This window comes from Saccostrea echinata, unplaced genomic scaffold (assembly GCF_033153115.1).
Source record: "Saccostrea echinata isolate AGI-Se365-2 ecotype Australia unplaced genomic scaffold, CSIRO_AGI_Sech_v1 ptg000056l, whole genome shotgun sequence".
In the NCBI taxonomy this organism is placed as follows: Eukaryota; Metazoa; Mollusca; class Bivalvia; order Ostreida; family Ostreidae; genus Saccostrea; species Saccostrea echinata.
This window is the reverse complement of record NW_026889805.1, coordinates 21,940,888-21,955,980: the sequence shown is the minus strand read 5'-3', so window position 1 is coordinate 21,955,980 and position 15,093 is coordinate 21,940,888. Positions and strand designations below refer to the sequence as shown.

Below are 15,093 nucleotides of genomic sequence, written 5' to 3'. Positions count from 1 at the left end.
CGATTAAGGGGATTTCCGATATTTTGGCCTCATAGCACGTGTTGACACTGGGGCCAAAACAAAGTGTTTCATGATGGTTACTGCTTGCTGTGTGAGATGTGTATTGGTTTTATTATCGATATGTCCAAGTACTATAACTCAGAAAGAACCACCCGATGTTTCCAAAGGACAGAGATCACCATTAGAAATGTGTATCCTTGTTATATCTTTAAATTAGAGGAGCTGGGGATATATATTATAAGGCCTTTCTTGGTCAAAAATCCCTTGAATTTTAGAAAGGGAAATAGACAGTTGATTGAGTATGAAATTGCTGATAACATGCTTTTTTTAAAAAAAAGTTTTTAATTAAACTTTTCTACATTTCCATTTGAGATATATTGTGTATTCATAAAACCTTTTCCTATATACGTACGTTACTAAATATTCTCTATTGAGAAGTTGATGGCTCGTTTTAATACTCCTCCCCTTGAGGGGGAGTATTAAAACGAGCCATCAACTTCTCAATAGAGAATAGTTACTAAACTGTTATATAAATTATAATGCAATCGATATGAGCAGCTCAATGTTAGAAAGACAGTATGAACATAAAATCATGTATATTTAATTGATTTTGAATTTCTTTTCCTCATATTGTTATTCTGTTGTCTGTTGTCAAGTTAACTAAAAATACTTATGGTACAAGAACTTTAAAGGAAGATGAAGTTCCTAATTTCGTAATATAATATTCTGGTATACTCCCATTCACCCCACTTTCACTTCCATCTCATTTTTACTAGCTTTTTTCAATGATTCTCATCAAATATGCTCATTCAAACTTGTAACAGTAAGGAGAACAAAAAAAACATATATACAAATGAAACATTAGACAACCATCACCTTATATTATTTAAGTCAGGCCATCTTTGAAGTACCGTAATGTTTGTTTGCCCTCTCCCGACTCAGGGTAAAAAAAATGGGTGGGTAGAATTTTTTTTTCCCAAGAAAATGTCAACATTCATATTGATGGGATGAGAAAATTTAGGAATAAATAAGGAAAAAAAATTATTGTTTAATGGAGGTTAAAAAAAAGTTTAGAGTCAGGCCATTTTTAGCCAGTCAGTCTCATATTGCCTTACCCTGGAGCTCAATATTAAGGCCATCATATCCCAAAATGCCACATGAACCTTTTAAGAAAATGCCACTTTTCATTCCTCTTGTTTCCATCCCTCTCATACACCCATTAATAGGCCTATTTACACGGTATGATTTGTAAGATGTGACTCACCACATCTTACAAATCATACTGTGTAGATAGGAAAATCATAAGCCAGATATGAAGTCAGATGGAATAGAGACATGCTCTATTCTGTCTGGCAAGTCAGATGGTTTCAACCGATCATAAGCAAGGTCAGAAAGGTTGATCTGAATTAGGTACAATTAACACATGGATTTTTCCCGAACTTTTGCTCAAGATCAATTTTAAGATTAATGTGATATATTACATGGCCAAATCTTGGGGGAGTTTTTCATTCCATGTACTTGAATTGATAATGCCAGGAAAGTTAAACTGAACAAATCTATTGGTTAACAAATTATACTTAGAAGTAAATTTGTCTGAAAAAATGAAATCATTTAGGTATTTCATATAGCTAATTCCTCACTTATTGCATGATATGCACCATGTCCTAACCAAAGTCTTGCCCATGTTCTTCTGTGTTCAAATGGTACATAGCTGCTATCATTAGGAAAAGGAAAGGTTGTATGTAATTGCCGTTTTCCATTGTTAAATTGTAAACAATAAGAAATTTGGAGGGAAATATTAATGAACTACATATTTGACAAATCATACAATGTATTATGAAACACTGGAGTCAGATGTGAAATCACATCTGAAATCACATCTTACAAGTCACTGAAGTCAGACTGTAAATAGGCCTTAATTCTCACTTCTATTCTTCTTAATCTTCACTTCCATTTCCCTCACTTTTTCTTCCATTTTTCTCACCCTAACATTTATTCCTTTCACTCTCAATCCTATATTCTTCTGAAGTTCTGCACCTTGCAGTCTAACTTTAATCCCTCTTGCTTTAACTTCAACAAATGATCTCACTTTAAACTTCAAAGTTCTATTTCTGTCCATTCCTTGTCATTTTTCAATCTAAGACTTCTGCTCCTCTATCTCTTACATTCACTCCTGTCATTTTACTTACCGGTACTCTAGATTCCTCTTTCCTTCATATTTACTTTCACTTCTCTCTATTTACAATTTAAATGTTATTCCTTTATACAGCTGTAATAGTAATCATTTTGTGACTGTTCTCTATTACATGTAAATAAAAATGAACGAGAGGATTTCTTTTTTTAATTTTGACCAAGATTATTGACAGATGTTTTTAGATGTGTCTTTATCTTCCATAATGTTTGAATAATACCAGAGACTATTCATCTTCCTATATATATATGTTAATGTGTCAAATTTTCAATCCTTTTTGAGGGGATTTCATTTAACCTTGATACAGAGATTGAACCTCTTGCATAGATGTACATAAAGGGAGAAATCTTTATGTTTGTAGTAAAAATGAAATGGATTTCATTTAAACTCATTGAAAACCTAGATTATCATAAGTAACTATGAATGATGACACATTATGTGAGAGATTGTAGGAGTTCCTTCCCCTAGTACATTACTTTTTTGTTGCAAACCATTTGTAAATGATTGAAAGCAACAAACTTGGTTACAGGTTAGAGTAGTCCATAAATTTATTTCATGAAAGGATCTAATTTAATGTCCCAGATAAAATCATACCATATGAGTGGAAGTTTCAGCAAGAAGCAAATTTAGCAATTTGTCCATCAGTAATATATTTAAGCAAGAAGTAATTTTAGTGAATATTTGATAAAATATTCATGAACTATTGATTAAAATGCCAAAATTAAATCCTTGCTAAAATTTCTGCTTATATGATATAACACATGCAATCCCTGCCTCTTGGAGGACTTGTTTCAAAATATATTATACAACTGTGACTGAGAGAATTAGTCAGTGGACTTAACTTTCTTAACTCACAAACCATAGCAACCAGGGTATTTTTTTATTATGTAAATTTATTCATAATAATGTACATGTAGTAATGCATTAGGTGAAGTGTTTTTTTTTTTTTTTTTTGGAGGTAATGACTTGCACACTTAAATTCTTTAGCTATAGATATACGGTACCTTCAACTCAACAAGAAAAAACATGAGGCAGCTTGTATATTTCTCATGACAGGCTTGACTGCCATGTTCTGCTACCATTACAATAATTATATTCAGTAGAACTCCAAACATTTTTTACTCCTTATCTTTCCTAATTTAATGACAGATAAAAAATTATTCCAAGAACACAGAGCACTACAACTTGAAGCTGTGAAATCCATCCAGAACTTTGGAGAATACAAACAACGATATAAACTTGTTGAGCTGACGCTTCAGAAGCTTTTTACAGTAGGAATTCAAAATATCACGTACAATGAATACGCCTGTAATTTCACTTAATGATTTAAATTACACACTTAATACATGAAATTACAAAAAATGCGATATGCTACAGCAACATGAATGATTTTATTCCAAGAATTAACAAAAATTTGAGATCATTAAAAAAGTAGAAAATAAGAATTGCATGTGTAAGAAAATCATATTTTCATTCATGCATTGTTCATTGATTTTTGTAGGTCATCAATGAAGCCAAGGCAAATCTAACTGTCTGGGGGTATGTGCCTGGAGACCCTTTTCCAGATAATTCCACGATCAGAGATGGTATAATTTTGTAAAATACTCTTGAAGATACCAGTAAGCTTTTGTAAGAACCATTTCAAAGGTTTATTGTAGTGTAGTAATGTTAAAACATCAGAAATAGAAAAAAAAAACAAAACAAAAAAAACAAGCACATTAATGATAGCTATATGTATAAATGTTATAAAAATATTAAGCCCAGCTTATCACAAGACCTGATGTTTTAATGAGAGCCTTCTCTGTTCTTTGGTAAATAGAGATCATTATCTGGAATCTTCTAGGAGCCACAAAGTCCCATTGATACAATATAAAACATCATTGATGTACTCCTAACCTTAAATTTAGATGATGTCTTAAAGTTGATGCATGCTTGATGAAAAATGAATTAGGATAAAGAGAAGCTGTTGTGTTTGAAAAAAAACTCTTCGTATGCTTCAGCTTGATAATTAATGTTTAATTATAGCTCATATTTATCTTTCACTATGAAAATTTTTATTCCCTTCTTTGCTGCAAGAATTTAAAATTTAAAATTATATACTTGTATTATAAAACATGTATATTAAATCTATTTCAGGTGTGAAGTAATGTACTATACTGTAATGTAGTATACAATGAATTTGTTTTACTGGTAATTGAAATGAGGCTCGGTAAAATGTTCAGTATATTTACTATAAATCATTTTTGCCATTCAGAATTCTGTAACCTGGTAACATTAAGCTTTAATACATACAATGACTCTGTACAGTATTTTAACTGGTTTGGTACCGTGGGGCCCGTTTTACAAAAGAACTTACGACTAAGACCAAAAAATTAAATTTATTGTACAATTCTTCAAAATTAACGATTCTTTTTTAAAATTGCTAGGCTAGCGTAAAAATATTTTACTAAATTCCTTTTAAAAAGATTAAACCATTTTCGTAAAACCATATAACGTAAATTGAAAAGTTACAAGCAGAATTAAATTTTGGTCTTAGTCGTAAGTTCTTTTGTAAAACGGGCCCCTAGTATTCATGTTACATGAGCTTCAGTTTCTGTACTTAGTTTCCCAATATCTATAGAGTGTGGTTAGGGTAACATTTCAGAAATGAGTCATTGTTCAATTTCAAATGATTCAAAAGAAACAAAATTAGGAATGGGGAGCATGCCTGTAGTAAATGAGTTTAAATGTTTTCCCAGTGGGAGCTTGTATTTTTATGCTTTAGCAAACCCAACCATCATCACATTTCTGTAAATACAATTTATCAAGCCAAGGTCACTTTAAACTGAGCTCCTATTGAGCTACTCTGATAAGCATGAAAAAGTTTGTAGGAAATGTCAAATTAATTATGTTGAGCTTTTGGCATTAAAGGGAGTGCAGTTGACCCTCTTTGATGAAAAAATTATCTTAGATTATTTATGAAGTTATCATGATTTGGATTTTCATATGGATACTCTGCATGTGGTTTGATCAGACTTGCAAGGAGGGACTTAGAATATGATAATTTACATTTTATCAATGATTCATTTATTTGCAAAAAAAAAAAAACCAAACATCAAAGTTTAGGGGTCGAATCAACAAGAAAATGTTTTAATATTAAATTTATTACAATACAAGATGGTAGTGTTCAAGGGAAGCTGACAGCTTTAAGGATTGAAACATAACAAACCATAGATTATTGTTACTTTGTTTAAAACAAAACTCTGCTAATGCCATACTTCAGATATGTTAGGAATTTCAGTGTGTGTATGTAAATGTAGGAATTGGTAACATAAACATTTTGCAATGTCTTTTGCAAGATTCAGTTGTACATGTGTATTTGCAGTGTATGTGCTGTAATTCATTTTTAATTTAAGCCACATAATTAATGATCAAAATGCATGTGCGGATCTAGAGGGGGCGGGGGGGGGGGGGGGGGGGCTTTTGGACTCCCCTGGAATTTGCAGAGTTATTAAATGTATATAGTAAAGCCACTAAAAGTGACCTTGGACCCCCCTAGAAAATGTGAGTCCTGTTAAGTTGACAGGAAAAGTCATACATATTATTCAATTATCACTTAATTATTTTCTAACAGGTTTAACAGAAGCAACAAATAACAAATAAGCCCTTTTGTGTATACAATTACATGTAGTACTTAGCTTGACTAGGATTGACACCTATGACGTCAGAGCAATGGCGTGTAACATTGGCGATCAAAATATGCATATTGAGAAATTCAAACTTTGAATCACTGAAACATCAAAAATATTAATTTTCTAGCAAAGAATTTTATATATGATTTTAATAACATGTAAACTTTGTCATATCCAAAAATTTTGAGACATGATAAAAATCCTTTAAGAAAGCCTTTAACTGTTTAAATACAAGTCTTTAAATTGTATACAGTTGAACTTCGGTATCTCGAACACTGATATCTAGAGTACCATGGATATGTCGAAGTGATTTTGAAGTCCCAACCACATATTCTCTAAGTATTTTACCCCGATATGTCAAATACTTGGATATCTTGAAGTATTTCTCGGTCCCATTGAGTTCGAGATAACGAGGTTTGACTGTACTTGTTATCATATTTAGTTCTAAATTTACAGTATACATGTATTTCACCTTTATATAAGTAATTGGGTTTTACAGTTTTAACATGCAGTAGAAAAAGTTGCCAATATTTGTCGTAAAATTTAATTGTGTTCCATAAAATTATTGAAGTGCTACCATTTTTATTATTTTATTATTATTATTATATTATATTTTATTATTATTTTTATTTATTATTTTTTTACCATTTAAAATATTTGAAACAAACTATTAAGAAAGAAACTTTATAATGCACTTTCTCAGAGTGTACAGATATTTTCTCCTTTCATGTTACATGCAGTCTCCTAAGTTTTACCATGCAGCTTTTTCCCTTTTTTTTTCAAAAAGCTAAAGTAATGAGAAAGAAAACTCATATTTAATTACATTAAGTACCACAGATAATAAAATTAACTTGTTTAAACGAATTACAGATGCAGTAATTTTTTTCCCAGAAGGTTTACTGTGACAGTTTTTCACAATACTACTTCAGTTTGATTTATGAAGTGGAGTCACTACTAACTCTGCTCCTTCAGGGACAGGGCATTAAGAGTTCATCTTCTGTTGGACAGAAGAGGCCATGTGTACAGTATAGCTTTATTCCCAGTAGTTTATAATGAAGACTGGGTGATACCTCAGCATCCTAAGTGTGGCAGGCCTGATTGTCTTCATTGTACCACAGATCACTGACCTATGACAGATTTATGATGGCTTAAACACCATAAATTATCTACATCTGTCAAATTTGGCAGCCAATACAGTGGCGTATATTTATACTAGAGAAAAAGATTAAAAGTCTCTGTTTTCTTTTTAAAATTTGAAGGGGTTAACATTTTCTGACATTATATTACTATGAACATTGTTAGTTATTATACCCCACGCAACTAGTTGCGGGGGGTGTAATGTTTTTGACCCGTCAGTCAGTTAGTCAGTCAGTCCGTCAGTCCTGTTTTTTTGTCAGCGCAACTTCTCCTAAACCGCTCACAGAATTTTGTCAAACTTTGCAGATATTTAGGACACAATGTGTAGATGTGCATATTACCAGGAAATTCCGATTCCTTTATTTTTTCTGGGAATTTCAGCACTTTTCAACTTAGATTTTTGGCCATATCTTGAATGTAGAGATTAACAGTTTATCAGTGCAAGTCCTCCTAAACCGCTGCACTGAGTTTCGTCAAACTTTGCAGATATTTAGGACACAATGTGTAGATGTGCATATTACCAGGAAATTCCGATTGCTTTATTTTTTCTGGGAATTTCGGCACTTTTCAACTTAGATTTTTGGCCATATATTGAATGTAGAAATGAACAGTTTGTCAGCGCAACTCCTCTTAAACTGCTGCACAGAATTTCGTCAAACTTTGCAGATATTTAGGACACAGTGTGTAGATGTGCATATTACCAGGAAATTCCGATTCCTTTATTTTTTCTGGGAATTTCGGCACTTTTCAACTTAGATTTTTGGCCATATCTTGAATATACAGATGAACAGTTTGTCAACGCAACTCCTCTTAAACTGCTGCACAGAATTTCGTCAAACTTTGCAGATATTTAGGATACAGTGTGTAGATGTGCACATTACCAGGAAATTCCGATCCCGTTATTTTTACCCTAAGAGTTTTGCCTATTATTGAAGAAACTTTCCAGCTAGGTAATAAGGAAATCCACTGGAATCAGCCTTTGTAATGACATTTTATGTGAAATATTTTATGACCTTAAAAGACCCCTACTGATTTTGAGATCAAAATATTAATGATTGAACACACACACAAAATCTTGAATCTTTGATAGTTCTCCCCCCCCCCCCCCCCCCCCCCCCCAAATTGGTGCTTTGCCTTAAATAATTTCATAAGTACAGTATATAAACAAATTCATATGACTACATCATAATTTTGTTTCCATCAATTATATAAATGTGTAAGTTGTCATGTGTTGGACATGGACTTACACTCATTAACAAATTGAAATCACTGAGGAATTTAAATAACAGTTTGTCAGCATAACTCCTGCACTGAATTTCCTGAAACTTTGCAGGTATTTCAGACATAATGTATAGATTTGTATATTACCAAGAAATTTTGATTCCATTATTTATCTAGAAACTTCAGCCCAATTAAATTTGTAACTACATGTACAAAGATTTGAATGTCCTTATATGCAAGAAGTTTTGATGTGATGATTTTTTGCAAGTAATGACCCTTTTTGAATTATACTGTGTATTTAAAATGCACTGTGCCTTTAGGTGTGTTGCACTGTCGAGTTTTGGGGGAGCGTGGGGTATGTGAGCTTGCTCACTTTTTCTTTCATTTTATTGGCTAGCACTTGTGGCTTTTTAGCTCACCTCAACGAATTCGAGATGAGCTTATGCTATATCCCCGACGTCGGCGTCAGTGTCCGCGTTAGCGTCCCGGTTAAAGTTTTAGGAGCAAGTCCCATTCCCAAGTAACTATAAGCCCTACTTGGACCAAACTTGCAGGATAATGCATCTAGGGATGGACACTACCACACTTGCTTCGGATGCTGGATCTGACCTAGATTTTCCAGATGAATGACCAGGTTAAAGTTTTTGGAGCAGGTCCATTCCCAAGTAAGTATAAGCCCTACCTGGACCAAACTTGCATGGATGATGCATCTAGGGATGGACACTACCACACTTGCTTCGGATGCTGGATCTGACCTACATTTTCCAGATGAGTGACCAGGTTAAAGTTTTTGGAGCAGGTCCATTCCCAAGTAAGTATAAGCCCTACCTTGACCAAACTTGCATGGATGATGCATCTAGGGATGGAAACTACCACGCTTGCTTCGGGTGCTGGATTTGACCTAGATTTTCCAGATGAGTGACTAGGTTAAAGTTTTTGGAGCAGGTACGCTCCCAGGTAAGTATAAGCCCTACCCTTAACCATACTTGCATGGATGATGCATCCAGGGATAGACACTACCACACTTGCTTCGGATGCTGGATCTGAGCTAGATTTTCCACATGTGAGACCAGGTTTAGATTTTGGAGCAGTATCGTTCCCAAGTAACTATAAGTCCTACCTGGACCAAACTTTCATGGATGATGCATCTAGGGATGTACACTAACCAACCTGCTTTGGATGCTGGATCTGACCTAGATTTTCCAGATGAGTGAATTTTAGCCATATTTTAACCAAATTAGCATGGATGATGTATCTAGGGATGGACATTTTCATACTTGCTTTGGATTCTGAATCTGACTTACATTTTCCAGATGAGTGACCAGGGTAATTTTTTGGAGAAGCTTTATAATATTTTGGCTTGTTATGATTAAACTTGCATAGATGGTGCACCTAAGGATGAAAACTTCTAGACTTGCTTTGGATGTTGGAACTGACCACAATTTTCTTGATTACAAAACAGGTTAAAAGTTTTTTGAGCAGGTCTATTTCCAAGTAACTATAAGTCCCACTTAAACCAAACTTGCATGGATATTGATCTTGGGATGTACCCAAACTAGAAAAAAAAATATTATGTGAAATTTGCCTTACTTATAGATAACATTCGTTGAGAGGAGCTTCGTAACCTATGTTTTGTATAGGTATACCCAGAATCTGCATTATATACACTGCACTATTGGTACTTGAATGTGGTCAGAGTTGAATTTATATCTGTAATATTTCCTTCATTTCAGGACTTTCTAAAGTGTTTGAAAATACAGCCATGTTTGGAGACTTAGTTCTTCGACTTCCAGACATTGTCCATGCTATTTATGATTCAAACAAAGACTGGCAGTTTCTGATTGGTTGGTGTTATTGGTTTTGTAAAGAGTCAGGGGTGTTCGATGGGACAGATGGCAAACTCCTACATCTGGTATAAATAATGTACATTTACATATAATATATGATATATATTTTCAAGTAAATCAATAATTTTTTTTTTGGGGGGGGGGGATGTATGCATTTCCAAAAATGATTAAAGGATTAAAGAGGCTTTTATGCCTGCTGATTTCATGAAATCTATGCCTTAGATTACATGTTTCCTGTTAAAATGACACATATTCTGAAACTGATTTAATGCACTTATCAAATTAACAATGCAAGTGTTTGGTATGAAATACTTGTAGATTTTTCTTACTATCTGGTATTTGTAGAAAGACAGCAAGAACTCTTCTCCATGTTTCGATGATAGAGAACTTGGTTAATTGCTTTTTGTTTTATTATCTGAACTTGACTTTTTACACCAGACTCTGTGTAAATCTGTTGATGATGTTTGTAAGAATTAGTGTCAGCAGGGTAACCAATAGCTTCAGAGAATATGAAACATATGTTGATTTAGTAATTATAAACTTGAGTTAATTAGACAGCTGCCTAGATAATGGTGAAGACACTAGGATTTTTTTTTTTTTACAGAATCAGGGTATCACTGTTATCACAATTCTTATCATTACAGATGGCACAAGAAGTCAACTTGATAGAAAAAGAGGAGAATTATTTGAATCCTTTCACGATAGAGAATCAACTTAAACAGGTAAGATTGTGAAACATATAATCAGTGACCCTATTCACGTTGTATGCAGCAAGCAAAGGTTTAGATTCATAATACAGATATTGTAACAGAGTAAAATCAGCAGAAGGCCTAATGTATATAAATATTTACTGTAAACAGACTTTTTTCCATGGGTGATAATTCCACAGAATCACAATTTCTGTGGTAGAAAAATATGTGCATTACTTGGAGTGCCATTGAATGTCTTAAATGCACTCTACTTATGCTGTAACAAATTTCTGCAGAAAATTTGTGACTGTACCTAGCATAAACAAGCATTCTGAGAGTATTGCATTAGCAATACTAGTCCCCTACTGGCAAGTGTAATCTGGTTCCCCTTAAGAATTGAAAATGTCATATCTCCATCAAAAATCAATGATGCGGAACGAAATGCAAACTTGATCTATAACTAATCAAGGTAAAGTCACATACCAAAAATCAGCTCAATATCTGAAAGCGTTCAGAAGAAAATTGCGGAAAACCCTGAAAAATTGAAAAGACCATAATTCCTTCAAAAATCAATGAAGCGGAACAAAATGCAAACTTGATCTGTAACTCATCAAGATACACTCACATGCCAAAAATCGGCTCAATATCTGCAAGCGTTTAGGAAAAAAGTGTGGAAAACCAAGTGGGACAGACTGACAGAGGGACAGACAGACAGACAGATGGACGGACAGACTTATATATGTATGTGACATTTGTTAGGTCACTTGAACCATAGGTTCAGTTCTTTTTCTGATCAAAGTTAATCTGGGGTACATGTATCTCTGTTCATCTGTAAGTAATGTAAGATTTCCAAAGTTTTTTTTCTATCATCACTGTCCTATTTTCCACAAAATATCTCTGGATGACAGAGATGAGAGAATTTATTCATGTTAAAGGCCATGCTTTCTATTAAAGGGAATGCTCCCTACATGTATGTATTCTTAAACTAGATTCCAGTTTGTTCATGTCCAAGGACTGGAAAGCAGGAGGGGGTTAGGGGGGTCATTTTTTTTACAGGAATATAGCAGAAAAAATATTGAAAAAAGTGTTGTTCTCAAGAATAGAAGGACCATATGGAGGCATCCATTTGTAGATTCAATTTCTTGAAGTCAAGTACCCATGGGGCTAGGCTAGGGGCACAATCGGAGTCAAAGTTTGACATTGTACTATTTGAGAAAGATGTCTTTCTCAAAAACACTGTTTCACAATTACGCAACATCCCCGTGTTCTGTAGATTCAAATATGCTCAAACCATAGCCCAGGGAGCTAGGGTAAGGCTACAAGAGGGAGAAAAGCTTTACATAAAAATAATTTGGTAAACTTAAAAATCTTCTCAACAACAGCAGTGCAACCTAGTCAAGATTTGAAGCATCTACATACATGTCTGTCATTAACTGAAATGTTTAAAGTAAGAAATCCTTGTCAGAGCCACAGTCAATCAAATAAATTTGCAAACATTCTAACAAAGTGCAAATTCAATTTTTTTTCTAGATCCCTGGCCCTTGGGGCAAAAGGGGGGGGGGGGGCTATAATTAGAGTCAAAGTTTAACATAGAAATTGGTACAAATAAATATTTTAAACATCATCAAACAAACAATAATCTTTGATTTTTCGTATTAATTTGCAAGCACCCTCATGAAGCATAGATTTCAGTTAATGTAAGCCATAGCCTCAAATGTGGGGCAACAGTAGAGGTAAAAAATATTTACACAGAAATACAATGACAACAAGTCTACAATCTATAAAACTTGAGACCCAGTCATATACTGTATTTCTTGCAATCTTGTACTTCACAGTAGCAGTAAGGGGTTTCATTAATCTACATGTTCATTTGTCAGAATGAGAATTGTAACTCAGATTATCATGGTGGCCCATGGTTCTATTTCTATTGTGTGTTTTGTTGTTGTTGCAGTAAATAACCTCCTGTTCTACCTTTTTTCAGCAAAGGCAAAAGCATGAAGAAGTTAAAAAAGACATTAAAATAAAGAAGAAGAAAAAGGAAAGGAAGAAAGGACCTCAAATAACTAGGGTTGATCTTTGAATGGGGGAAGGGGGGGTACATAGATTTAAAAAAAAATGTTATTACCATTTTCTGCCTGTAGTTTTTTTTTTTCAATGGTAGAGGACTGTTTTGGAAATAATTTATTGCTACAAGAACAACAACACAAGGTAATGCAGGGAATTCCCTGCTGAAGAAAAACAAGTGGGCGGTAGACTTAATAAAATGGAGATGCAGATGGAGAAAGAAAAGAAGGATTGTAGGGATCATTATGATTTGAAATTGAACTGCAACATCTCAAAGAGAACAAAAGTTATTCAGTATCAGGCAATACATGTAAAGGATTCTCTGACCTTGACCCATGGACCTCAAAGTTAATATGGGTTTTATCTTTAAAATTCCTATGTACATGTACTGACTTATTGATAAAATTTTAATGCAAAAGTTAAAAAAAAAAAAAAACGTCTTGAAACCATTTAATGTAATATATAAATGCTTGTCATTTTTACATCAAAATGGGGTCTTCAAGCACTAGGGAGGTATAATATACATGTATCATTGCAAATAGAGACATCATCTGGACAAGAAAGTGCAACTGACAAAAAGACAGGTTGATGGACATTAATATCCCCTACTTTATACAAAAGTTGGGGACAATTAGTTCAATGTAGATTTCTCTAATTCATATTACCTTATTATCCATATTTGTGCACAGAACTTGGAATCACATCAATGATGAACAGTCAGCTCTTGATTATCTATTCAACCTGTCATATTTGTGTTTATTCAGTAAACATAGTAAAACAAAGGTAAGCAAAGATTACAAAAGCTCACCTCCCAAAGTCTTGCACCAAACAAATGTTCTAGTAGTATGCATCCCTAGATGCAACATGTATGCAAGTTTGGTCTGGGTAGGGTTTTTAAGGTACTTGAGTATGGACTTGCTCCAAAAACTTTTTCTTTGCAAGTCTGATAGTATGCATCCCTAGATTGATTAGCATAGGTCTTACAATAACCTGGGGGAAAAATCTGCTTATTCATCCAGAAAATGTAGGTCATGTCCAGAATAATCCAAAGCAAATCTTGTATTTTCATTCCTACATGAATCATCCATGAAAGTTTGGTCCAGATAAGGCTTTTAGTTACTTGGTAATGGACTTGCTTCTCAATTCTAACCTGTTCATTCATCTAGAAAATGTAGGTCAGATGCAGTACCTGAAGCAAGTATGCTAGTGTGCATCTTTGCAAGTTTGGTCCAAGTAGGGTTCATAGTTGCTTGGGAATGAGACCTGCTCCAAAAACTTCATCCTGCTCCAAAAACATTAACCAATCATTCTTGTGGAAAATACTGCCTGGAATTGCAGCATCTGAAACCTGAATGGTACAAAAAAAACCATATTAAATGCATCATCCTTGCCACTGACATAGAAATACTTAGACAGAAAACTTTAACCTGGGATGCAGCGAGTTCTGAGTATTCAATAAACTACCCCAACTTTGTTGAGGTCTGGACAGATGACTAGGCCTTTAAAGGTGCTTAGACACAGATTTGAAGTTTATATTTTCTCAAATTTTCTGTATAATATCACGACTTATATATTGCAATAGCATTTCACACGAAAATATGATTAAAAACTTATTTTATCTGGAAATTATTGGAACTATGAATTCCTGGACGCGTTTGATTAACACATCCTTGCACTTTCACAAATTTTATCTTTACCCTTAATATTTAAGAAAAGAAGCTATTTTTTGTGTATTAATGAAAAACATTACATCTATAATCCAGAAAATTCAGAGTAGAAATGTGCGAAAGCAAACCCCCTCACTAATATTGTCAGCCCGTGCTCAGTGTTGTGAACAGAGTTTAACAAATTGAATACACCCGTGAAACATAAACTGTTTCTGTAAACAGGGCACGAGCTCTGTTATTGTTAATGTTTACGATTCACCGGGTGTGTTTAATTGTTATAGTCTGCACACACCACTGAGCACGGACTGACAATACTGTGAGTGGATTTTGCTTTCGAACATTTCTACTCTGAATTTTTCTGGATTATAGTTTTAATATTTTTCATTAATACAAAACAAAATTGCCACTTTTTTTAAGTATTAAGAATAGAATTAAAATTTGTGAAAATGCAAGGATGTGTCAATCAAACGCGTCCATAAATTTGAAGTTTCAGTAACTTCGAGATGAAATAAGATTTTTATTATATTTTAGTATGAAATGCTATAGCAACATATAAGTCATGAATTTATGCAGAAAATTTGAGAAAATGTTAACTTCAAATCTGTG

The 15,093-nt window shown here is 33.7% G+C and overlaps 1 protein-coding gene across 1 annotated transcript; it reads left to right on the top strand.

Annotated features, from left to right (window-relative positions):
• Nucleotides 1–2: 2 nt before the first annotated feature.
• On the top strand, nt 3–12,846 carry LOC133172881 (coiled-coil domain-containing protein 134-like). The gene is made up of 6 exons (XM_061307714.1): nt 3–191; nt 3,341–3,462; nt 3,693–3,777; nt 9,954–10,132; nt 10,712–10,789; nt 12,738–12,846. The coding sequence occupies exons 1-6, from the start codon at nt 71–73 to the stop codon at nt 12,834–12,836; spliced, it is 684 nt and encodes a 227-aa protein (XP_061163698.1). The 5' UTR covers nt 3–70; the 3' UTR covers nt 12,837–12,846.
• The last annotated feature ends 2,247 nt before the right edge of the window (nt 12,847–15,093 follow it).